At 35.7% G+C, this 27,520-nt stretch overlaps 1 protein-coding gene across 1 annotated transcript; it reads right to left on the bottom strand.

Annotated features, from left to right (window-relative positions):
• Positions 1–1,156: 1,156 nt before the first annotated feature.
• LOC115422699 (sodium-coupled neutral amino acid transporter 3-like) lies at positions 1,157–24,408 on the bottom strand. Its single transcript, XM_030139174.1, has 16 exons — positions 24,264–24,408; positions 18,242–18,362; positions 18,036–18,102; positions 14,926–15,041; positions 13,699–13,772; positions 12,186–12,278; positions 11,922–12,003; positions 9,174–9,256; positions 8,991–9,049; positions 8,340–8,456; positions 5,933–6,012; positions 4,708–4,808; positions 4,493–4,617; positions 3,459–3,603; positions 2,728–2,831; positions 1,157–2,601 (listed from the first exon to the last, which is right to left on the bottom strand). Exons 2-16 carry the CDS (start codon positions 18,298–18,300, stop codon positions 2,497–2,499), a joined length of 1,410 nt encoding a protein of 469 aa, XP_029995034.1. The 5' UTR covers positions 18,301–18,362; positions 24,264–24,408; the 3' UTR covers positions 1,157–2,496.
• Positions 24,409–27,520: the final 3,112 nt, after the last annotated feature.

The following is a 27,520-nucleotide window of genomic DNA, read 5'->3' as shown; positions in this document are numbered from 1 at the left end:
CTTAACAGACAACGACTGGACAACACATGGTTTGAAAAGGGGATGGAAGAAGCATTGCTTTTAAAACTCCAACCCCTCACACCACACACAACCCATCACAACATTTCACTACACCAAAACAAAACAATACAGACCAATACAGAACAAAACAGAACAATACATAACATTACAGAACAATACAAGACATCTTTGGTTTTTAAACAGGTCTTTAAATGTGTTCTGAATTGTTTAAGTCTTATTTGTCACTGATCTGTTTACACCAGCTTTCTACAGCCTTTAATAACAGAATGTGGGTAAATTAAGCACCAAATGTCTGAATATTACCTCATTTACATACAGCACATGCAAGTGATACAGACTTACAATGATGTTATTTGCTTGGAACCATATTTTAAAGTGAATTATACTCTTTTCATTCATTAATTCATTTTCTGAACCCGCTTTATCCTCACAATGTTTTCAAAATTTTTACTCTTAAGGAATGAAATCACTCCCACCCTTCTTAAACTAACTTGTATCACTTATATTTATTCTATTTATTGGATCTTGGAGGGAAGGGTGCAATACTGTATATGAACTGCATGTAATATGTAATTGTCATTATGCTGATTTTAAGATTTTGTGACTGAATTGTTTTGTGATTGTATGTGTCTGAATGTGAATGCAGCAATGTGTAGCACTGTTGGCCAAAACAAATTTCCCGTATGGAACAATAAGGTTTATCCTGATCCTGATCCTGACTAGGGTCACGGGGGTCGCTTGGAGCCTATCCCAGCTACTTATAGGTGAATGCGGGGTACACCCTGGACATGTCACCAGCTCATCACAGGGCTGACATATGGAGACGAACAATCACTCTCACATTCACACCTATGGGCAATCTAGATTAACCAATCAACCTATCAGTGCATGTCTTTGGATGGTGGGAGGAAGCCGGAGTACCCGGAGAGAACCCAGGCAGACACGGGGAGAACACGCAAGGGGAGAACATGCGTGTTGGAATTGACCCCAGGACCTTCTTGCTGTGTCGCTGTATACGCTTTACATTTATATTAAAACACACATTTCTTAGTCACTGGCACTGGTAAATAAAGGCCCACAATGCTTTTGTGGAGTATTGTGACCCTAAAAGTGAAAGAAAAGGGGCAGCAAAGTGTCTGATGTTCTTTTTATTGTAAACATACATTACAGTGAAGATAACAGGTGAACAGGTGGTTTGGACCATCATCATGGCAGCAGGAACGCTGTTTGTACAATCATTGAACTTATCATTGAACTTAGTTTAAGTCCTGTACTGAAAAATACACAAGTCCTGCAAAGTGTTTATCTTTCATTTATGATATGTCCTGCAATTCCATCACTCATTATTTTCATAACTTGTCATCACTTCTTTTGCATAGCAAAAGCAAAAAAAAAAGGTTTAATGTACATTTTTATTAGCCAGTATCAACACGCTTTTGAAGAAAGTCACAAATTACTTTTTGCACATTAATTGAATCAGAACACAAGAAGCAATGAACTTTATAGTTTATCAAATATTTCTCCCTAAAGTATAAAATCAGTTGAAATTAATTACACCGGTCTACAAGTAAAATACTTCCAGACTAAATGTGGTTCATTTTTTTTTTACCAAGGTTGTGTAATTAATAAAAAAAAAAAAAAGTCCAAAGTCCTGGTTGAACATGGTTTAAAGATACAATATTGAGCAAAATTTCAAATTCTCTAAATCAATGAGCTACTAGTGTCCATTATAATACATTCACTTTTCAGATTCCCTGTAGTGTAAGAGGTGTACATGTGTCATATTAAGACATAAACCTATGTACTTATGTAATAACACTTCTCATATATCTTGAAAACATTAGCCAACCAGCACTTTAATCATTTAATTTTTCCCAATTCATCTTAGAAAAGATATTTTATCTGTGAACAAAGTAATTTCAGCGTTATTTGAAAGCCTTGGATCTTTGATCTGAGCATGCTCAGACTCTAATCATGATTCTACATTAACACTGTGGTATGTGAATTTGTAAAAAGCCCATACACTTATGTCAAATGTTATCAGTGGTTTAATACTTTATGCATTTAGATCCTTGCCCAATTTGTTTTTAATTGCTGTTAATTGTACACCACATGTGGCGTATTATTCATTTATTTAATTTATTTTCAAAGAAGACAGCTTTTAGTGGTCTAGAGGCATCACTGGTCAGCTTGTTGGTCAGTTCTTCAGGCAAACCAGAGGAACGTCACCTGTAGATCAGGTGGTGTATACATTGACCATGGGGGGCTGACAGGACACAACTGGGCTCCTCCCACACTGCAGAGGAACAGATCATCCTATGAGGCGATGAAACCGGTCCCACCAAAGCCCTGGGAAAGTATGGTGTCGTCTTCCAGCAGTTAAATGAGTCTCACTTCCCATCCAGAGAACTGGAACAGGCATTCTTGTAGTGAGAGGTGGGGCTGCCGATGTTAGATGGGCTGTGAGGATGCACTTTAATGGCCACCGATGTTTCGGTTTCCTCCACTCATCCAGTCAATCCCAATGAATGTCAGGCTCATAGTCATGAATATGAAACCCAGAGCAGTGAAACACGCAGCCTGGAAATTTAACAAGACAGGTTTTTACAATAAAGAAATCTATCCATCCATCTATCCATCCATCCCTGTTCATATATGACTTCATCTGTTGATTCTTTGTTGAGTCATGGAGACATAAGAATCTACCTGGATTTTGGGTCTAGAGTTCATAGGCTCCTGGTCAGTGGGGACGATGCGGATATAGAACAGCCCTGGAAGGATGAAGATCAGACTGGGTGCAGTCGTCGCCCCTGGAGACAGAGAGGAAATATGATAAATATTTAAATATATAAAATATATAAAACATAGTTAACCCATAAAGACCCAAATATCCACCGATGACCAAACTCATCTACTGATGTAAACTGTTTAATACCTGTTAATCCACTAATCCTGTCAATGCATGTAAATAATTGGCATAAAATACAGTTTGTCATCTTTTCACGGTCATCAGATATGACCCATTTGGACGTTCAGAGGCTCCATAGTGAACGTGGAAACACTATCATCTTCTACAACATTGATTCGCCAGTAAAACTAATACAGTTGGATCAATGACAGTGGATGGAGACACTTTGTTTATGTTCAGTCACTTTTTCTTACGTTTTCTCTGTTTTTGATATAATAACCCTCAAACGTAATCTCAGCTTGATGATTTAAGTACATGATCCGTAAATTAAACACAGGAAAAAAGCTAATTTTCATTGAAAAATTCAAAATATAAAGGATAATATTATGATAAATGGTTATAAATCACTTAAGAAAGGTTAAATAGAGAGAAAAATTCATCTAGAAACTGCCACAACAGTAGCACTGGGTCTTTATGAATTAAACAATATTAAATAATAATTAAATGAAATAATAATATAATATCCAACCAGTGATGCCAAAGATATCTCGAATGTTGGGGACGAGGATGACTAAGAGGTTGACGGCGAACAGCAGACACACAGCAATAGCAACATGACGGAACCAGTGGAAAGGCCTCCCCGGAAACAGCAGCTGCTGGAGGGCACGACGGATCTGATGGAAACACAAAGACACATGGGAAAGGTTACACAACAGCTGTGTGTCAGAAATAATGTAAATCCCTCACACTGTCATCTACTTTAAGTGTATTATTATACTCTGATGCTCATCATGTTCTAAAATGAGCCATGGACAGAAAATAGTCATACACATTTGTTCAAACTATTTCACAAAGTCAGATCTAAAAAATTAACAAATAAATAAATAAATAAAGAACAGTAAATTATGTATGTTTGTCCGTTCATTTATCTAAACAGAACTAATGTAACTAATGTGACTAAGTCCAACCAGGTGTCAACTCCTACTGCATGTTTTTCTGTTTGAAATACAGAGATGGCTTCTAACGTTGTCATGGACAGAATCTTGCCTTTAACTACTATTCAATTAAACAATTTTTACTGCAGTATCTCATTTCATATTCATATATGTATTTCTTTTTATATTATATAAACATAAAATATTATTTTGTGAAATGATCAAAATAAGCCATTTATTTTACTCTAGTCTGTCCTTTTTATTGTCAACATGTACTCAGAAATATGTATATATGTGTGAAAACTGAAGTAAGAGGGACTTTTTCAGTAAAATATATCATTAATTGAACATTGTGTCCATCTACTGTCATTGATCCAGCTCCATGGGTTTTACTGATGAATCAATGTTGTAGAAGATGATGATGTTTCCATGGTAACTACGGAGCCTCTGAATGTCCAACTGGGTCATATCTAATGACCATGAAAAGATGACAAACTGTATTTTACACCAATTATATACATGTATTGATAGGATTAAAGGATTAACAGCTGTTAAACATTTTAGATCAGTAGATGATTTGACGCGTTAAATTACAGGTTGTGTGTTTGGAGGTCAGACTGACTCTTACAGGAAATAAGACGACAGGAACAGTCAGGGTGACGGCCACCAGGACTGCCAGCCGAACACACAGGATCAGCTTGTCCAGAGGGTCTACCTTACTGTAAGTGTGCAGCAGCTCTGCTTCGGTGTTTTCTGCAGAAAAACACACAGAACATTATGAAGAACATGGCGCCTTCAGCTCTCTGTAAACCCAGCTTCGTTTTTCAGCACAGACACACTCACCGTAGAAGGTCAGGTAACCAAATGTTGCAGTGAAGAAGTACATGATGAACATGCCCAGAATGGACACATTTCCAATGTTCTGCATCCTTTTCTTGGTTGGGCTTCAGGACAAACAACAAAGTGATAAGTAATACGGTCCTGATGTACAGACAAGCATGTTCTGTAGATTTAAAGCAAAGCTACAGACTGTTGTATACGAGCCATGAGCTGTGTGGTTCACAGTCGTATGATTTTTTTAACTTGTTCTTATTGCTTTTATTGGAATTGTATTTATTTAGAATTATTTTTATTAATTTTATTGAATCTATTCTGCTGTGCTCTTATTACATATTATTATATTATAGAATTTATCAACTTTTAATTAATTTATTATTATAATTATTATTATTATTATTATTATTATTATTATTATTATTATTATTATTATTATTATTATTATCATTATTTCAAAACAGTAGAACATGGCTGTGGGTTTCATTTATTTTTCAGTCCAAATCACTCATTTAATACAATGTGTCATTTAATACACCATGGGCCATATTTCCCTAAATTTCCTCTTGCTTTTTGGAATGATTATGCATATTTATTTCAGACATTTTAAAACATGTTATTTAATTATTTACTCTAAGGTGACTTACCTATGTGTCGCCTAAATGTGATTTTCGTACTGACATGAATATAATCATAACTTCAAAAACTATTATTATGGAAAAAGAATAACAGACATTTAAATGTCACTTCCTGTTTCTGAGAATCATCGATGATATTAAAAGATAACACTAATGATTTTCTGCACTTTTGTGTATTGCCAATATATTCTAAATGTCCTTGTGCTGTAGTACTCCATTGTTTTAATAGTACTATTATCAAACCCATTTCTGTGTTTTACCTTTTATCAAGTAGTAGAGATGATCTGGTGTTACCATAGTAACATAATAGAAAAGTATTATTTCACAGTGTGGTCATATTTTCAGCCAGTTACCAGTTGCATTTGCTTGTTGATTTTGATCCTTTGCTCTGCCGTTTTATTTGAATTCAACTTGAGGTTTTTGCAGCTATATTAACAAAAAAAAATCTTTAACACAGTAAAATGAAAATGTAACTTGAAAGAAAAAACCAGAGCTCTTTGACAGTGTTATGTTGACTCCTTGAAGCTGTGGTTATATTGGATATGCTGTGGAAATAGATGGCATGCATGTGAGGAATGTACTCGTGTACATCTTACTTGCTCAGCTCAGTGTAGATGGGAAGCACCTCTGGGTGACATACGAAAGCAAATGCCAAGATAGGGATGGTGTAGGCCGTCTGTAAATAAATAAGAAACACTTCGTCATTTTGCACATATAGTTGTGATGTGCAGAAGGTGTGGAGCTTTCCACCCACGTGCGCTCTGTAATTTAATGCATCTACAGATAGTTTCTTAACATGTGTGTGTTCATAGGGTTGAAGATATATGAAAGTGTACCTGTACTGATCATACTTACAACATTAATTGTGCTTTGTGTATTACTTATAAGTAAGAGAGGCACAAATTTTAATAAAAAAAAAAAAAATTGCCATAAATGCACCACACTGGACCTTCTTATTGCATGAATTACAGGCTGGGGCAGAACCTATGGGGAGCAGACATTGCACTGTCTGTTTACAAGACCATAAAAGTCCAATAACTGGGAATAATCAGATAACTGTAATAATCCACCTAAGAAATGCGATAATTGAAAAACCCTGGTATAGACGCTCCACTCCATTATCGGATTTCTTTTGGAGTACGTACGTACGTAATGATGGTAGACTTAAACTTCCTGTTACTGTCTTCCACTCCCGTTTGACTGCATAACTTCTGTTCTCTACCATTTTAATTGTGTTTACACAGATGTAAAAGAAGGGAATAAATCAGATCAACCTGTATACACACAGGAAGACATTGAAATATTGAGGAGAAATCCAGGTGTGTTAATCTGATTTCTCATAATCAGATTACTGCTGTTATCTGATAAAACAGATCAGATTATACTGTTTACATGATCACTTGAATAATGTCATAACTCCAGAAATCAGATAATGATTGGAGTATTGGTGTGGACGTAAACGGACTCATTGATTCTGGGTGATTGAGTGCGAGTAAACAAGCAACAGTCAGTGAGCAAGATTGAGTGGAAAGCACATGTTCGCGCTTGTTGTTTGTGCAGGTGTAAACTTTGGACTCCGTCATAATCCTAGAGACACGACCCAGCACTGGCCGATAATGGGTAATGACCCATGTGGTCTTGATGGGTCATGTATTTCTGTTTTTTGGGGTTTTTTTAGTTGACAGCTCTCTCTCTCGCTCTCTCCCTCTCTTTAGCCCTTCCAATTACTGTGGTCATGTGTTGATCAGCTGCAGATGTGTAACTGGGGGAAGCTGACAGCTGATCGGCTGGAGTGCAGATTTAAGCTGGCTGGTGCTGACTCTCTGCACCCTTTTGTGTCTCTTCTTATTTCCAATGATGGAAGCCTTGTGATTGTTTGGAGTTTGCTGTTGAGAGTGGCCTGGATTCTGCTACATGGGGTCAGTGACCAGTCCACTGCAGCCGAGCTAATCAGACCTTTTTAAGGCTCATTTATGCTCGCTTTACGGACATAAATAGGTATGTCCTTTTCTAACGTTGTCATGCGTCACTGCCTTCATACTTCCATGCGTCCTGTGTGTTGGGATAAGCGTTTCTCAATCAATCCACCTCTTATTTACCATACTGGCTGAATACCATGAAAAAGAGTACAAAGTCAATAATAACAAACATGGTGCAGATAGAGGAGGTTTTATTAATGTGGATACTCATGTTAATATAGAGAAGGGTAGTTGTCATAAATACGTCGGTAGTTTTTCACTAACTCACACAGTTGCTCTTTGAAAGCCGCTATTTATGGAAATTATTCTGTTCAAATCTCAACACTGCCTCCACTGTTCCCGGTGGCACTGCTCTGGTTCATCTGTCCAGGTACGCATCTGCAAACTCCCGGAAAACGGACAGAATTACAGACATAATGTACGCAGGGGACTGACAGAACGCTCAGTCCATATCCATCTGCGCCTTTAACATAGAGCATAAATGAGCCCTTATCATATGAATTATGCGCATGGGCAGAACCTATGGTGAGCAGACATTACCAGCTGGAAGTGACATAACATCATTGATTCTGGGTGATGGAGTGTGAGTAAACGAACAGCAGTCAGTGAGAAAGATTGAGTGGAAAGCATGTGTTTGTGTAGCCGTAAGCTTTGCACTCTGCCATTGTCCTAGAGATGCGACCCAGCACTGGCCGATCATGTGTCGTCTTAGACTGGTGTCTGCTGTACGGGGTCAGTGTCCAGTTCATCACAGCCCAGGTAATACTACAAGGCTTCGTCACTACTGATGCTGGAACAGCCCGTGAAGGAGGCAACATGTCTCTGACCATGACTGACTGATGGAGCAGTGACTTAGTACTCACACGTACTTGACAATGGGCTATAATATAAGTTACTGGACAGAACCACCAGTATTATACGTGATATTTTGAAATAGCTAGCAATGAAAATTCACTACAAGTACCCTTTAAAATATGATAATGATGTTTTTTGGGTCTTTGGCCTACACAGAGCTCATACTGACCTCTTGATTAATAGTGAAGTATTTGGCTGTGCATGTGTCCTCTGGCATAGGTGTGCTCACTGAGTAATTCCCAAACAATTCTGGAGGGCAAGCAATGTTGAATCTTTTGTAGATTACCTGTAAAAATAGGAACAGAGTGAGAGCAAGTACAAGTATCTTTAGTATTTTATTAGCCTCATAACATAATTGCCTAAGTCATATATAGGGCCACATTGTGAAATCAGCATAACTTTACCCTCCTAACACTGCTGCTTAATATAAAGATACCACAATTTGACAAAAAATAGGACTTGGGCAGTTATGCTGAGGCTAACTATTTTTATTTTGTCAGTCCTTAATGTAGGTAGCAATGGGAGAGACAAACACTGTACTTAAGTAGGATTTTCAGAAATCTGTGCTTTACTTAAGTGTGTGTTTTCTACTTTTTACTTTCATTTGTCACATTTTCAGTGCTTTTACTTTAATTTTAATACATTTGAAGGGAATTATTTACTTTTATTTTGCACCATCACACACTGTTACATCAAGATCAATTTCAGCCTAAATTGATGTGACATTAGTACATAGTAAAGGTGATTCATTGCTCAATCCTTTGGTGCATTTTACTCAATAACAATACAGAGAATCTTAAATAATCATTCACAAACTCACAGAAGAGAGGAAGAACACCATGCAGGAAAGAGAGAATCCACTTGTGTAACCAAGATACCCTGTAAAAGGCAACAGCACAGCCTTTAAAGTACTCACACTGATACATATAGACACTTTCTATTCAAGGTGGTATGTTGTATGTTATTGCATAAGAGCTGCTTTAGTTGAGTAGAGGTGATTTACCCAGGTGTTTCATCATAGCCAATGGAAGGATGACGCACACAGTGACAATGATGATGAGGTAGTTTCCATTCATGAACCAGTCACTAGTTGAGGGACATCATAGAGTCATTTCAGATAAAATAATTAAAGGTGAGACAACTGCATACTGCATTTGTTAAAAAAAAAAAGTGAAAAAAAAAAACAAAAAAAAACAAACAAGAGTTTTAAAATTTAAAGGATCTCTATTTACTCTTGTTTCAGAAATGATCACCAAAGGGTCTACATGTCAAAAATTCCTCGAATAAAAGTGTAGTCACTAGTGCAGGGGTGTCAAACATATGGCCAAAACCGGCCCGCCAAATGGTCCAAACAGGCCCCAGGGATGAATGTAAATGCAAAAATTATAACAAAAATATTAACAGTCAAGGATGTTCAGGGGCCACATACAGCTTAATATGATATCAAGTAAAATAATAACATAAAACCTATAAATGACAACAACTCCAAAAGATTTCCTTGGTTTAAGGTGAAAAAAAGATAAATTACTAAATGAAAATATTTACAAGTGGTGCCAGGCACAAGAAACCCTGCCCCTCGCATGTATTGTATCTTATTTTGGCATGGATCCAGCTGATGTCATCATGTCTATGTGTGTGAAATTTTGTTGCAAAGTGCATTGTGTGAATGGGAATTCCACACAGTAGCAATTTCGTTGTCTCTTCGTGAGTGCTGAACCCAAATGTTGCCTTTAACCTCCATTCACCTACTATATTCATTCTTTAAAACAACCCTGGTGGACTTTATAATTTTATGTATTGGCGATCTGGCTTGTTTTTTTGCCGAATCTGTGAGAAACCACTTTCGCTTAGTAGCCATTCCCACACTGCACTGCACTACTGTGTTTATGATGGAGCTGTTCACCATGAAGGAAGTGATTCAGGTGCATAAGCTCAGAAAGACTAATAGATTAGTGATAATGAGGCTATCACTCAGGTATTAAAAATATATTAAAAAAAAAAAATTGGGATGAAAGTCATATGCTGCTTTAACCAAAACCAAAAATTTGCACTTAATTAAAATTGCAACAAGTGCATTCAGTCACTTATTCAAGAATTAAACACACTGAGGTTTTTTCCCTCAGTGTAGGTAAAACCATATCTGATTCGGTTGTTGTCATTCCTGAGTTTTGCCGTGAAATAGAAACTTTTGGGTTTTCTTATGTGCTCTGAAATGTATGTTGTTAATTAGCATTACAGCACATTGCTGCCACCTACTTTTGGGGAGTGTGAATGGACGGCACTCCGCTACACAAAAAACAAAGTACAGGACTGGTTTAACATTATTTTTTGCCCTGACAAATGCCCACGACCCACTGAAAATGGGTTTGTGACCCACTTTAGGGTCACAAGAATCCCTGTTTTACAATGTGAAACTACAGAACCAGGAGTAAATTAATTATACGCTTCAATGAAAGGCAGATGGAAACATCATACAGTTAATCCAGTAACAACTGATTCATGAACATGTAACAGAAATCAGGTTTTGTGACAACACATTCATCCTTGCAATTCTCAACATAACTTTAGACCAATAAATGCTGGTAGAAATGTGTCTTAAAACTCAGAAATGACTTGAAATTACTGTGCTGGGATTGTCCAAAGCCCAAAGTGACACTGGGTGCATGATTTATTTTTCTTTTTAAAGTTGGAAAAGATTAAATTTTCTGTTATTGGACAAATTAATTTGTTTTATCAACAATGGAATTCCTTCTTCTCTACAGTCAACAAGAGTGTCCTGCTGTCTCCAATGTCCTTTTGACAGAAAAATTTGTTGTTAGTATACATTATATTAAATCTTAATCAGCCCTGAGCATTGTAAAGAGGAGTTGATAATATTATTTATTTATCTCGTTGAAGTTATTTTTTGTTGTTGTGTTTTTTTTGTTTGTTTGTTTTCTTTTCTTTTTTGTGTTTAATAGGTTTGTAGGTTTGTTGTATAATTAGTTTTTGGGTTTTTTTTGTATTGTGTCTGTGTGGTTCCTTCTGTCTAAGTACATGTCTATGTAAATGTATAATTTAAAAATAAATACATGAAGTAAAATTAAATATATATACATATATATATACATATATATATATATATATATATATATATATATATATACACACTACCAGTCAAAAGTTTGGACTCACCTGGTTTTTCTTTATTTTCATGACTATTTACATTGTAGATTCTCACTGAAGGCATCAAAACCATGAATGAACACATATGGAATTATGTAGTTAAAATAAAGTGTGACATAACTCAAAGCATATTTTAGATTTTAGATTCTTCAAAATAACCACATTTTGCTTTTATTACTGCTTTGCACATTCTTGGCATTCTCTTGATGAGTTTCATGAGGTAGGCACCTGAAATGTTTTCCAACAGTCTTCAAGCAGTTCCCAGTGATGCTGAACACTTGTTGGCCATCTGCGGTCCATCTCATGTCATTTAAATGAGAAGGTGAGTCCAAACTTTTGACTGGTAGTGTATACATATATATATATATATACATATATATATATATAGGGTTTTGGTGAAATGTTAACACCAGCTTTGTACATTTTTATCTAAAACATCAGAACAACAAGGTAATGCTAACTTTCAGGTCAGTCTATAAAATATGTTCGTGCATTATCATTTTTTACTGTACAATGTTCATCTTTATCGCAGCCTTCAGTGGTGAACATCATAAAAGTACATTCCAAACCTGGTAACTGTACTCACTCAGAGCTTGTTGTCTGGCCGAGAAAGGCTTGAATGACCAGTGGTAACTCATATTTCACTATGAACAGGTAACTGGACATCGCTGCAGACAAGAAACACATAAGTCAGGACTCTTTTCTGCTGCAAACAGACCAGTTCCTTCCATAACAACAGTGGCATGATGGATGGAAGCTGGAAGATGTATCACTGTCCGCTACCCACAAGATGTTTTCCAGTAACTGACATAAACCTAACAGTTTTCACACATACACACCAGCGTCTTACCTCCAATGTTATGTAATGTTATGATGACTGCCGCAAGAATTTTCCCTGGATGACCAAAAGCTCTCAGTCCCAGCTGCTCATATGCACGAATCCCTGAAAAGAGCAGAGCAAACAACCACACTTTATGGAGCTATTTGGACTATTTTTATCATAAAATATTAAAAATTGATGTAAGATAATCATTAGAGTGTTTTGAAATAACCATTAGGATGTCATACCGAAGATGTCAGTGTATTGAATTATAGGGATTTGTAGTGAACTATCATCTGAATAGTATCTGGCCCAGGACGGCACTTTATATACAGACTATAAACACATTGTAAATATGTATATAGTCTGTATAGTTTGATTATTATTATTTTTTTTTTTTTCCATATAGTTTTTTGCGCTATCTTTATGCATGTACATTTTTTTCTTGCCCTTTATTCTGTTGCTGCCTCGACAGTTGAATTTCCACATTGTGGATCAACAAAGTCTCATTTAATCAAATTTAATCATGGCGGACATTTTTTTTTTTTTTTTGCATTATTTTTCATCCCAACCACACACTTATAATACAAGAGTCACCCTTACTGCTGCTGGAGACAACTCAATAATTAAGACTGATGCTGAACTCAAGGTTTCTTCTAAATTGGCAAGTTGATGATATAGCATTAGCTCATCAATAGGCAATATTCACCCTACAATAGTGCGATAATTGCACACATGTACCCTGTTTTTAACTTTACTTTGTATATTATTGTATATTATTACTTACATATTTATATTACTTATATATTGTTGTTATGACTACTATTACTGTTATCACTTTATTATAACTTTAATCCTGTGATTATTAAACTGTAAATATACATATTGATCATATAACATTAGAACATAAGCTATTTATTATTATTATTATTATTATTATTATTATTATTATTATTATTATCATTATTATTATTATTATTATCACTACTTTTCTACTTGTTTCTATGGATACTTTCCAATGTGCAATTACAAACTTTGACTACTGTTTTTTTATATCGTTTTGCTATTTTCTTGTGGTATTTCTTGTGTGTATATTCAGTGTTGTGCTGCTATTGGAACCTCAATTTCCTGTGGGTTCTGCACAAAGGATCAATAAAGTTGTATTCTATTCTATTCTATTCTATTCTATTCTATTCTATTCTTTACATATCCTTCTATGTTGTACATATTTCTTATCTGTAGTATAGTTAGCTTTTTGTGTTTTGGTAGCAATTAGTAGTATCTATATCATTAATATTTTATCTCTACAGTTTTTGTATATTGCCAATATTTCTCAGTATTTTGTGTGATTTTTTTTTGCAATTTGTGTTTGCTGCTAAACAGATTTTCATTGTTCCTGTAACAAGGACAATAAAGAACTGTTTTATTATTTTTTGTGTCTCAACATTACAAATAATAGTTGTGAGTGAATGTCACCATTCAGCAGAAACAGTCAAAGGACCAACCTCACCATTTAGACGTTTTTAAGTGTAGTTAACCTTACCGACAATTCCAGCGCTGCGTAGAAGAAGATGGACGGAGTAACAGGACAGACAGGCGATACATGTCAGCAGGATCCTACAAAACACACACACACACACACACACGCACGCACACACACACACACACACAGTTACACTTGGTCCGCCTCTGTATTTCCTCTTACACAGCCGATCAACCTGATGTTCAACAAGGCTGACCACGTGTCCCACTCTCTGAAAGACTCCAATTATTTTAATCATCTGTCCCAAATCCCACATTTTGAGACATTCATACATGAGTTAAATGATTTCTAATCAAGTTTACATCCAAATGTGCCACAAATTGAATTCTAGAAAATCATGCAAAAACATATATGTAAATTTACATCCACTGGAATTCCTTTGAAATGTAACAGGTAACAAATGCATTAGTTTGTATGTTAAAAATATCTTGTAGTGAATTAGATTTTTTTGGATACATTTTTTAATAAGTGTTGTTTAATTTAATGTTCTTTTCTTTCCACTTAAATTTTTTATTAAGTTTTCTGAATAACAATTATAGGAATACAAAAAAGAGGGAAAAAAAAAAAAGGAATACAAATGAGAACAATGTGCCCAGGTAGCCTCAGTCAGTCTATTGATTTTGTATAAAAATTGTAAATTTTTTCCATTTTTTAGCTAGTTGTGGCTCTTGCAGACTCAGTCTGTGTGTTAATTTTTCCATTTGAAATATTTCTTCAACTGTTGTTATCCACTGGTCCTTCGATGGAATGGTTTCCTTCCCCCAGTTCCTTGTTATAGTTTTTTTTGCAGCTATTAACAGTATTTTAACCAAATAATCATCCTTTTTCAGAATGGTAATATCCAGAAAATTACAAAGATAAAGAATATCAGGACTTAGTGGAATTGAATAATAATTTAGTGTTGTAACAGCTACCACATACTGTAGTATTCATTTATGTACATTTCTTAATGTCACCACAAGATTTCACTAAATGAACCTTTTAGATTGTAATGTCATCTCTGATACAAACTGTTGTTGAAATCACGATACATCCCTATGGATTATATCCTTCTAATTTTTGTAGGGATAATTAATGAACATTAACTTTATTCATAGACCTTGTGCCTTCAAATATTCTATAATTATATTTTGTGGAAATTGTCTCATTCGTCACTTTTAGAGAATCATGGTTTGTGACCGGCTCAGGGTAGACTTATATTTGTTTGTGTATCACTGTGGTACTTACAGGAAAAGGACAATTCCTGTGTTTGACATGGCGTATGACAGACCCAGAATGCCGCTGCCCATGATGGCGTTACTCAGGTTAAACACAGACATCCCAAAGGAAGTTTTACCCTCAAACTGGAATACATAAAAATTGAACATCAGCCAGAGAACAATATTTGGAGAACTCTGTGTTACATTACTATTTTTGAAAAAGTGAATAAAAGTAAACATATAAACATATGTGGCAGTGGCTTAGTTTGTGGAGTGGGTCGTCCAATGACCAAAGGGTTGGCGGTTTGAATCCTGGCTCCAACTGTCCACGTGTCAAAGTGTCCTTGGGCAAGACACTGAACACTAAATTGCTCACAATTTAGTGTCGCCTGGCAGCCGTCCACTGGTGTGTGAATGTGAGGAAATGTGAATGTGTGTAAAGCGCTTTGGGCACCATGAAGGTGTACAAAATATGCTATATAAGCTCAGTCCATTTACCATAATAATGTACACTGTGTAGCCCATAAAAAAGTCAAAAGCAAGTAATATTTCACTGGATCCCTTTTAGCTTTGTTAACAGGATGCATTCACTTTGACATTGTTTGTGTTACACAACGTTTATGTAATGCCACAATATAATGTCAGAACATTTATCTCCATCCAGACTTTCTTCCATTTTTCATCAAGATCTTGTGTTGACGTTAAAATCGTGTCTGCGTACAGTCTTTCCCATCTCATCCCAAAGATTCCCAAAGGGGTTAAAGTTTGGACTCTGGTGGACAATTCATGTGTGAAAATGATGTCCCATGAGCCCTGAGCAACTCTTTCACTAGTCCGATCAGCCTTGATATACACACTGTTCTCATAAATATACATACTGTTAATGTTGTAAATATTGTTCTTAGATGTACATACTGTCACTTACTGTTAATACTGTAAATATTGTGCCTATATTGTGTCATATTTCATGTCTATTTTTTAATTCTACTTAGATCTATTCTTATCTTAGTTTTGTAAAATTTTATATTCTATTTTCTTATCTTATTTTTTCAGTTTTTGTACTTTTATATTTGCTCTATTCTTATTTTCTGAAGCATTGGTGTTTTATCATTATTGTTAATAATACTGACTGGAATAGCACTCCTAATTTCACTGTATACACAATGACATGACAATAAAGTCTATTCTATTCTATTCTATTCTATTCTATTCTATTCTATTCTATTCTATGTGTTCCTCAATCTTTATGTTGTTTAAGAAATGGGATGCTACTCACTGCATATACAGGGTGACAAAAAAAGATTGGGAACTTTTCAACAATCCAATAAAACCAAGGGTGATGGAAGAAAAATATTTTATTCATAGTAACTGAAACCTTAAAACATGCCATTTAAGAAACAATGATGGAATTTTCATTTTTTAAAAATTACAGGGTGACCCAAAAAAACGGGAATTTTTGAAGTGCGTATTGGCAGACATGAGCAAATGGCAGCACTGCGAGACAGTGACCTTGAGCAAGTAAATACACCCCCATTTTAGTAACCATTGGCGGCTGTGCGAGAATTGTTCGGTAACCGTGTGATCTCAAGATTCGGTAACGTTCCCTGGCCCCCTAGATCGCCAGATTTGTCCGTTTGTGATTTTTTCTTGTGGGGCTATCTCAAGAGTAAAGTGTACACGACTCAACCAAGAACTCTGGATGAGTTAAAACAGAGAATTCAGGATGAAATTCACAGTATCCCAGCTGAGATGTTGCAGCGGTCAATGAGGAATCTCAACAGCAGATTTCAAGAATGCATTCGTACAGGAGGACGCCATCTACAGGAAGTAATTTAAAAAAAATGAAAATTCCATTGTTTCTTACATGGCATGTTTTAAGGTTTCAATTACTATGAATAAAATATTTGTCTTCCATCACTCTTGGTTTTATTGGATTGTTAAAAAGTTCCCGTTTTTTTTGTGTCACCCTGTATAAGTACATTTTTAAAAAAATGAAAAAGTTGTTTCTAGCTGAAACAAATTTATTACTGCATTAATTTTCTAATGGAAGGCTCTTACCTTTTTGCTTACTTAAAAATGCTTCTCTACACAGTTTGCATTAATAATTTCCTCATTTTATCCATTGTTTCATTGGAAACCTTTAGCCTTCATTAACTCATTTGCCTTCAGTTGCAGAACTCTTACGTGTCATTATGACAGTATAGTATGTACTGGTACAACTGCACTGCCATTGTCTTTTAGTAATACCTTACTATGAATTCTCCTCCACATCTTTCCTCGACTTTAGGACATTTTCCATTGAGGTCAAGCAAAAGTGTTTGGTAAAAGGACAAAGGTGGTCATTTTTAAGCCATTCAAATATAGTTCATGATGTTTTAACAACTGTTAACACAGGCTATGTCATTTGTTCAACCCTAGATTGACCCGTAAGTGTTTGAACTGTGCCTCAGTGTTCCATAAACCAGTAGTAACATAATGCAGCATATATACAGGGTGGGGAAGCAAAATTTACAATGAACATTTAGTTGTTTTTTTCTCAGCAGGCACTACGTCAATTGTTTTGAAACCAAACATATATTGATGTCATAATCATACCTAACACTATTATCCATACCTTTTCAGAAACTTTTGCCCATATGAGTAATCAGGAAAGCAAACGTCAAAGAGTGTGTGATTTGCTGAATGCACTCGTCACACCAAAGGAGATTTCAAAAATAGTTGGAGTGTCCATAAAGACTGTTTATAATGGAAAGAAGAGAATGACTATGAGCAAAACTATTACGAGAAAGTCTGGAAGATACTATTAAAGAAGAATGGGAGAAGTTGTCACCCGAATATTTGAGGAACACTTGTGCAAGTTTCAGGAAGCGTGTGAAGGCAGTTATTGAGAAAGAAGGAGGACACATAGAATAAAAACATTTTCTATTATGTCAGTTTTCTTGTGGCAAATAAATTCTCATGACTTTCAATAAACTAATTGGTCATACACTGTCTTTCAATCCCTGCCTCAAAATATTGTAAATTTTGCTTCCCCACCCTGTAATACACCTTATTATGGTAACTGAAATGATTGTTTATCACTGTGAAGATGCTGAATAAACTGAAAGACAAAAGGAACAGGATGATTTAAATACTTACGTCTGTGAACTGAGGTCCTTTTGAATCATTCTTGTGCTGCAGGAACTTTTCTTCTTCTGGAGGGATTCTGCATCCATTAAAAAGACACAAATGAAACATGGCACTCCAATTTTCAACACAATCATAATTTTGATTTAGCTTGGAATGGGAAAAAGACGTACAGCATATATTACATAAAGCATAATCTAAGGACACTGAAAACATACCCTCCTTCCACAGGTACATCGTGGTGATGATTGCCATTTGAAAGCTTTTGCAGTTCCATATTTCTGATATTTATGACCAGTACGGACTTCAGAGAGGTGGAGATTTCAAAAATTTATGTGGCTGGAATGTGAGAAAAGGGAACAAAATATATCAGTGTCTTTAAAGATATATATACATATATCAGATATGGCATTATTATATCACACTATTAATACATTTGAATATGGTAACTGCTGACACTTGCATCAGTCAGAGGATTTTGTCATTGAATTTACTGCTACTAAATATTAATATGCAGCTTCTTAGCACAACTTAGCTACATTCCTTACATATTAGCATTACCGATTGAATCTGTCAGTAAGTTTGCAAATAAGAAGGCAGAATGGTGGTGATGACCGAAATACCCAAGGCTTCATAACAGGAGATAATAAACCATCAATGTGTTCCACACTTTGTCCACTTCTTATACACAGTCTATTACTGTTACTGCAATCAGGACAAGATCATTTTGTCTTGTTAATGTAACTTACTATTAGAGAAGGGGTGTCAAACATGCAGCCTGTGGGCCAAAACTGTCCTGCCAACACTTCCACTCTGGCCCACGGGATGAATTTGCAAAGTTTAAAAATTACACTTAAGATATTAACAATCAAGAGTGTTGAACTCGTTTTAGTTCAGGTTCCACATACACACAAATGTGATCTAAAGTAAAATAATAACCAAAAAAACCTGTAAATAATAACTCCAGATTTTTTTTTTGGTTTAAGGTGGAAAAAATATAGTATTACATTATGCCTGGATATAATGATAACTCCAAATTTCTATCTTTGTTTTAGTGCAAAAAAACAAACAAACATTAAATTATTAAAATATGTACATCAACAAACTATCCTCACAATAAAACATAAATAACCTGAACAAATATGAACAACCTGAAATGTTTAAAGAAAATTTAGTGCAATTTTAACAATATTCTACCTGTTACTAAAGGTTTTGTGCCTTTGGTGAACTGATCTGTAATGCACATGTATAAATGATAAGTTGAAGCATAATATTGTTTAAACTGAACTTATTTTTCTCAAGAAATTTCAGTTTTTTCAAGTTATTTTTTATTTGGACAGTTTGTGAATATAAATATTTTCAAATAACTTTTGGCACTAAAACAAACACAAAAATTTGTTGTTGTCATTATTTATAGGCTATTATGCTATTATTTTACCAGTCTGGCCCACTGGAAATCAAATTGGGCTGAATGTGGCCCCTGAAAGAAAATGAGTTTGACACCCCTGTATTAGCGCATTGCAGCAAAAGAAATGACCTTTTGTTAAATGTATTCAATAGACACTAAAAATCAGACTCAGTAGATGAGTGAGCTGTCATTCACACAGGTCAAAGACTGACATGTAGGATTTTAAAGCTTTCTTTTAGTTGTAAAATCTTATTAGTGGATAGTTAATTTATAAAAAAAAAACACCACAATATCATTACAGGGTCTAGATAAAGTCAAAGAGACCAGAGTGACTCCTTGAAAAAATATGTATCAATGTTTTATTTTAGTGGGAAGTTCAATTATGGAAAGCAGACTTTTTTTGGAGCCACCATAACTATTACATTACATGGTATTACACTTGAGCATATTTCTATACTGGCTTCACTTTCAAGTGGTGGTCGTTGCCCTATGGGGCAGGATACGCTGTAAAACAACCCTGACATGATCCCTCAGGTTAAGTTACAGTCAACAGACAGAGCAACACTGGCATTCACGTGGAGCAGTAGATCTGATTTGGTCTCCACCAACTTCTGAGGCTGTAAAACTGAAACAGCACGAAACACAATGAACATGATCATTTATTCCAGAAATAAATTCAGTGTCACTTTAATATAATAATAGGCTTTGTTAACGTGGTCATAGTGTCCATGCAACAAGGTTCATAAATACTGTACATTGACATGCTATTTTAAACTCAGTCATACAGAGGGGGACCGGCCCCCAAATGGTACACATGTTGACACTGGTGGCACTGTTTAACAGAAAATATTGAAGTAATGCCAAATGATAAGAAACGCTGATGTAAACAGGCTGAAGCAGCCGGTAACATCAGTTACTTAATATGTACAGGTCTTCAGTAAGTGCACTCACGTGTCACCAGTACCAAAGTACATCTGAGCCTCAAACAGACCATGGACCATGTGTCTATGTTTGATCTGAATGTACAGTATGGACAAAAATCACAACAAAAACATCAAACATTTCACCCACACAAGTTTGAGCACGTGGTATTTCTATTTGGTTCGAAAGAAAAAAAGGAAAATTTTAAAACTGAATCAAATTTGAGATAGCATAGACGAGATCCACTGACTTGGTTTTGGGCTGAATACCACACGTGTCCTGGGGCCCTAAAAACTCTAGGGGTTACAGCTGTGGACCTTCACATTATGGTATTATTTATGTGTTATTGCTTCAGTTCTGTCCCTTTGTGTTCAACCTGGCCATTGAGCATTGAGTGGGTCATTCAGAACCTGTAGTTTATGGCATTTTATTAAGACCAAAGGCACCTCTAAACAAACCTCTAAATTTATGGGTTTTCGTAAAAACTTAACAGAATTGTTAACATTGACTACAGTTCATTATAATGAACTTTTAGCGTATTCTGCTGTCAGTGCCTTTGACAGTGGTGCTGATGAAAACCTGGAGTTGAGCACCTTCACTGCTCCTAATGTGCTAATGCTAATGCTAGGTAGTGTGTGTGTGTGTGTGTGTGTATTAGGATGGGTAACACGCAGACAGCAAATTTCCCTATATGGATAATAAAGTTAACATTAACATATTAACCTTAACCTCAACTCTAAAACTATGCATTTATCCTGGGCTGTCTGCATGTACAGATCTATCCCATGATGCAGGTTTTGTTTGATTCCCTGTGACTTGGATGAGATTCTACTGCTCTGCTCTGTGTCTTAACATTGAAACTTGGAAAAGCGGCTTAACTTTTCCATAGCATCATAAAATGACAACATCTTTATATTTTGTCTTTTGTTTTGGACCAAGAGGAGACAGCTGCAGAAATAAGGTGTGTTTTTCAATATCTGACATTTCTCTTCCAATTTCAGCTCATCCAGCTTTAAAGGTAAAAACATGAAAATCACACTCAGGTGTAAAGGTTAAAACACAGTGAATGTCTTAGTCCACGGGTGTCAAACATACAGCTGCCAGAGGTCCAGCTTGGCCCGTGGGATGAATTTTCGAAATGCAAAAATTACGCTTAAGATATTAATAATAATTTTAGTTCAGGGGCCACATTCAGCTCAATTTAATCTCAAGCAGGTCAGACCAGTAAAACAGTAACATTACATAAAGACAATGTTTGCATTTCTAAACTTTCCTTTCACAAAACAGTGAATAACCTCAACACATTTGAATCTGAAATGTCTAAAGAGACATAAGTGTAATTTTACAAATATTCTGTCTGTTATTAAATGTTTTGTGTATTTGTAGATCCACTGTGATCTGTAAGTACATGTGAAAATGAAAAGCTGAGGCAAAATACTGTTAAAATTGCATCTGATTTTCTTAATAAATTTCAGTTTTTTCATGGTTGTTCATGTTATTCAAATTTTTTAAAGGATAGTTTCTAGATGAAATGTTTTCATAATGTAATTTTACTTTCTTAAACATAGAGAAAACTTTGGAGTTGACATTATTTATATATTATTGTTATTATTTTACTTTTCCGGCCCACTTCAGATCATACTGGGAGGATGTGGCCCCTGAACTAAAATCAGTTTGACACCCCTGTCTTAATGTGTTCAATAAAGAGCTGTTCAGGAAGGAGGACAACACATATCCTACCATAATAGTACACAATTAAACTTTTAATTAAAACTTAATAATGGCTAAAGATGTCAAAGAGGTGGACTTTATGTTTAAAGTCATGAATCAGTCCCCAAACCCTGTGGAAGTCAACGTGGCTCTAGAGATAAGAATGTGAACTGAGGCCAAGGCTCAATTGCACAGTAGTGGAAATCTGTTCCTGGTGAGTTTCAGTTCTGACAGACAGTGATAACAGCTGAGAATGACCCCCCTGCTCAAACATGACTGAGCTGGCTCCTCAGACATTGACACTGTACATTCGTCACATGGACCATATTTGTAAATAGTGGGACGTGTAACATGTTCCTAAATGTCTGGGCTATATTGATATAAAGTAGAGACATTGTTCTGACATTAATATGCAACTAAACTATAATGACGAGTGTTATACCGAAATGAAATATAAGAAATAGACAATAAAGAATAAACCTTAACCGCACTTCAGTGTGGACGCAAGTTTTGACAGTTCATCTGAACTTGTGACATTATGCCGTTTCTAGACTGCTTTAGTGCTGTCGTCTATTTAATTGTTTTTAACTTCTTTAATAAGACAACAGTGTTAAGAAATCATTCTACCCTCAAAACAAAATCAATAGTCTTTAAATAATGAACATGAACACTCAGCATATTTCAGTATACATCAGAATTAGGGCACTTTACATTTGTAGCAAAATGTCATGTAGGCAAATTTATGTTTATTATAAAACATAACTGGATTTACCATTTGGTTGCATATGAATGCAATTTCTTTGAGAAACAGTTGTTTTAAAGTGACTCTTTTAAGCCATTTAACCTCCTGAGACCCAGCAATGCATTTTTGTCCTCTGTAGGAGACAAAAGTTGGGCAGTTTTACATGAAAAATGCTGTCCATTGCAAAGGACATTCCATAAAAAAACTATAAAAATAATAAAAAATGTATCTGACAAAACTGTTGCATTATGCTGTTTCCAATCAAGACAATTGTTTAACGCAAAAAAGCTGAAATTTTCACTTTCCTGGGTTAATGTGATTATAATAACTCAGTCACTGTAGGACTATTCTACTATTCTTCTGTTACATTAAGTGACACTAGCTGTGGTGCAGGTACACCCACCCATCTTGAGCACCAATCAGGTCAAAGCATTCCTTGTCAACTGTTTTTGGCCAAAGACAGTGAATGTAAACAGAGACCTTATCACTTTATTGCAGATCTGAGCTGTGGTTTTTATATTCAGTGGGCAGAATATTTAAGAATGAGAAGTACTGATGCAAACCGAACAGCATATTAACAGAAACCACCTTTAGCTTACTACAATTAACATGTTCCAAATTTTCAGGATTGAATAACATAAACCCATTAGTTCAGTCATTTGCAAACATGCCAATTTATCATAAAAAATACTCTTCATTCATTCATGTAAACAGGCACCATAAACCTGTTGAAGCCGTTTGATAAAAGTAAGCACTTTCCTTTAACTACGAGACAGTTTTATTTATTATTCTCCAAACCGTCATTAACCTAAAGTTGTTGAAACTGTGAATGAATCATGCTACATGAAAGTTGACATACAGAGTCCTTTTCTCCTGGCACTAGCAGCATATACAGTGCGAGCTGAGAAGGAACATACATTGTACAATATGTGCTCCTGTGAGGCCCTGCCCTATTTTCTTCAGCATGGAATGTGTAGATTTAGTACTTATGTAATACAGTTACCTTTCCTTCAGCGTGCATCCTTTTACAGTGTGCAGCACAATAATCTCTGTTTGTGTCACAAACTGTTTTTGTCAGAGTTTTAAAATAGTAAATGACATACATCACACATATATAGTTATAGATTATAACTAAGAAATAGTTTATATATGTCAAAGAGAGGTGAGAAAAACTATGAATGAAAAAAGGTGCCTTTATTTAAAAACTATAAAACATAAACGGAAGAAAATAGACTATTAGCACTAACTCTGATGAGCTCTCACTAGTGCTTTATCTAATCTGATGAACTAGATAACGCTTTCAAAGTCAGGAAATTGTGGAGTGCTTGTAAAGGCACAAAGCTCTGCTCACTTCCCATGGTCCTCCAGTGTTCCTCTTGAGCAGACTATGAGATACAAAACCACGTGGCATCGGGGCAGGAGCTCTGGAGCTCAGCTCTGAAGGAACAGACTGACTTACCTCCAGAAGTGGTTGAAGCAGCAAAGAGTGGCCAGTGCAGCTGTTAGTCCTGGGATCAGAGGTGGACTTCCTTTTGGGCTGTTTTGGAGTCCTGCAGAGGAGCAAAGAGCGTCTCAGGGAAAAAGGCTGGGGACAGGGGAGCAAATGTGGGATCAGGCAGTGAAGAGGGAGGGAGGGAGGGAGGGAGGCTGCTCAAAATGATGGTCTCAAATTTCTGGTGATGTCACATGTTCAGGCAACTCCTCTTCCTTTGCAAAATAACAACTAAAGTGTGACTTGGTGCTTGTTAATGGCTCTGTGGGAATTTCACCGTGTTCCTGCTTACATACCCACAAGCCCTGTGAACTCCTAACTTTCCTTTACTGCAAAGGAAAAAACATATGGTGAGGTGATCAGAACAGAGTTACATAAAACGTATCCCTCCAGAGGAAAGGTGGCATTGTTTCCTCCTGTAGAGGTAGAGCTTGTGTAAAACAGGCTGGAGTAAAAGCTGAGCTGATTCAACTTTTTCACTGCTGTAAAAATGAAAAAGTCCAGGTTCTGAAATGTACACAAGTCAGCTTTTGGCAGACATATAAATACAAAATTAATAGAGGCCGGGGTCTACCATACCAGACAAGACCCTCGCTGCAGGCTGCGTGAAGAAGCCCTAAGACAATAAAGCATATGACAGAGGACTGTAAGACACTGGCAGGCAAAGCATACATGGAACAAAGTATCGGGGACAGTGTACAGGAACATCTGTACCATTTATGGACTGGAGGTCCCTGGGTCAAATGGAAAACACCTCTGAAGGCGATCAAAAAGAAATGAGCCAAGGTCCTGTGGGATTTCCAGATCCAGATCCGGACATAGATGGTGATCGATGAACACCAGAGGACAGTGGTAGTGATAGATGTAGTAATCCAAACTGACTGCAACATCAGGAAACAAGAACACAAGAAACTACAGAAACACCAAGGGCTGAAGGAAGAGCTAGAGAAATCCTACACACACACACACACACACACACAGTACAGTGCACATGTATTATACATGAATTAATAGTGAGTCATGCATGAATTAATACAACAATTTAGATTTTTCAAAGTGACCTCAGTCTTAACAGTCAGATCAGAATTCATCCAATTTGTTTTAATTGTAAACTCATCACATTAGAGCAGTGATTCCCAACCTTTTTTGGTTTGTGACCCCATTTTAACATCACAAATTTCTGGCGTCCCCAGACATTCAAAACGGAGACTTTTTTTTCTACAATTAATTTGTTTTTGATCATGTAATAGTTTGCTATACTATGTTGCAAATAAATGTTAATTTTAGACATTTAGTCTATATAATGTATATTATTATGGATGGAGGCAGAGAAGCCAGGTGTAGATTACTGCACAAAGGGAGAATTTTATGTTCTTTGGTCAGGATATGTACAGTCAGTCCAGCTTGAATTTACAAGGCTGACAATTAATACTGAACTAACAATAACTCAGACTATGAATTATGAAAGATCTGCAGCATCTGAAACCGACCACAATGAACATTTGACAGATAAACAGTACCACAGTGCTTCAGTTTCAGCTTCACAGTTTGTCATGTCTTTTATGTATTGGGATTGTCGCTCTCAACTCACCATATATTTTTCATTAGTAAATTTTTTATTTTTATTTTTATCAATTACTAAAAATTTCAGGCGACCCCATTTGAATTCCAGGTGACCCCACGGTTGAAAAACACTGCATTAGAGAGAGTGTCACACAGTCTCACAGGATATAAAGCTGTTCAAGTGGAACCTATACATTCATGCAGCAGTGAATTGAATCTAAAACATCTTTACAATCGTAAAACACTAACAGAACCTTTTTATTGCACAATACACACTGATAATAGTTTAAAAGTTTGATTTTCTTTGAATGTGTCTACAGCACATTCAGAATATGTGTCTCATGTGAGATCATCTGTGTAATTCTTCATCTGTAGCAGTCCACATGTCTGATCAGAAGGAGAAACATGCTATCTGTTAAACACTGAAAGCAGTTATTTTTTTGGAAATCCACAAATCTTGTACACCAAAACATTCAAAAAGGATGAATGAACAAGAGGGAGAGTCATCTACCACAAATGGAAAACCTTGAAAGAATCCTATTTTTAATCTGCATAGAATAGAATAGAATAGAATAGAATAGAACAGAACAGAATAGAATAGAATAGCTTTATTGTTATTGCAGTATTAGAAAAAACTGCAATGTATTACAAGCACGCATTAATACTGTGAGTGATACCTCATATGCTTAGTCCTATGTAGATGTTACCTTATGATTAAGAATTTAATAGATTTAAAAAGACTTCAGAGAAGATTTTAAAATGCATTTCTTCCAAACTGTGTGTGAACACTTTACCATACACACAATAATTCACCTAAGACTAATTTTGTATGTATAAACCATATGCTGTTATTAAATTATCACATTTCCTGAATAAAATGACGGATGATCAGTATTTTGTAATGAAGTGTTAATTGTCTTCAGTCTCATGTTATACAGTACCCTATGCCATTAATAAAAAAAAATAAAAAATACTGCACATATAGTATCATATTTGGGTGCATGACTTTGGGACTTCTGTATTTAGATCTCCTCTGTAATTATTGTTGTGACTTACAGCTTCTATGCTTCAGTTTGCTCTGATGATCCTTGTTTCAACTGTGAATGAGGCTCAGTGTCACATGGATCGAAAATGGACACACACGAATGTAGATCTATGACTGTAGCCATAACACTATGATATTCCTTCAGTAGAATGACTAATCTGACATCATTACACTTACTTTTTAAAACATATTTGCATGATACAGTTTCATAGATGTACACATCAGATACTATAATATCTGTTAATTTCATTCATATTTTCACAAACTGGCCTTATGAGTCAAAAACAAAGCATTTCTGGTGTTTTATATATTCCTTATTATGTAAATATATACATAACAGCGAACATCAATATGCAAGATTATTGAATTTACCATAATATACGCAAAATAACTCAATGTCGTGATTACATAATACTGTATATGTCATCAACCCTACACCTTTTGGAGAAAGATGACATTTTTCCTGTTAGTACGTAGGCCATGTGTAGTATTTGTCTGTGAAATACTGATATGTGTTCAGAGTCCACTCTATCCAGACTTGTTTTTACAAGAACACCTTGCTACTGTTAAACATAAGGGTGGATCCATCATATTTTGGTTCTGTGTTGAAGCCAGC

Source organism: Sphaeramia orbicularis, chromosome 7 (genome assembly GCF_902148855.1).
Source record: "Sphaeramia orbicularis chromosome 7, fSphaOr1.1, whole genome shotgun sequence".
Taxonomy (NCBI): Eukaryota; Metazoa; Chordata; class Actinopteri; order Kurtiformes; family Apogonidae; genus Sphaeramia; species Sphaeramia orbicularis.
Note: the sequence above shows the minus strand (reverse complement) of the source record. Positions and strands in the feature narration are given on the sequence as shown.

What these genes read in the sequence shown, in the direction of transcription:
- LOC115422699 (XM_030139174.1), bottom strand. Translation starts at nt 18,300, where the DNA reads ATGGAACTGCAAAAGCTTTCAAATGGCAATCATCACCACGATGTACCT. An exon ending in AAGGACCTCAGTTCACAGAC is followed by an intron (nt 15,042 to 18,035) that starts GTAAGTATTTAA and finishes TATGTATTCCAG; the next exon opens with TTTGAGGGTAAAACTTCCTT. An exon ending in ACGCAGCGCTGGAATTGTCG is followed by an intron (nt 12,279 to 13,698) that starts GTAAGGTTAACT and finishes TGCTCTTTTCAG; the next exon opens with GGATTCGTGCATATGAGCAG.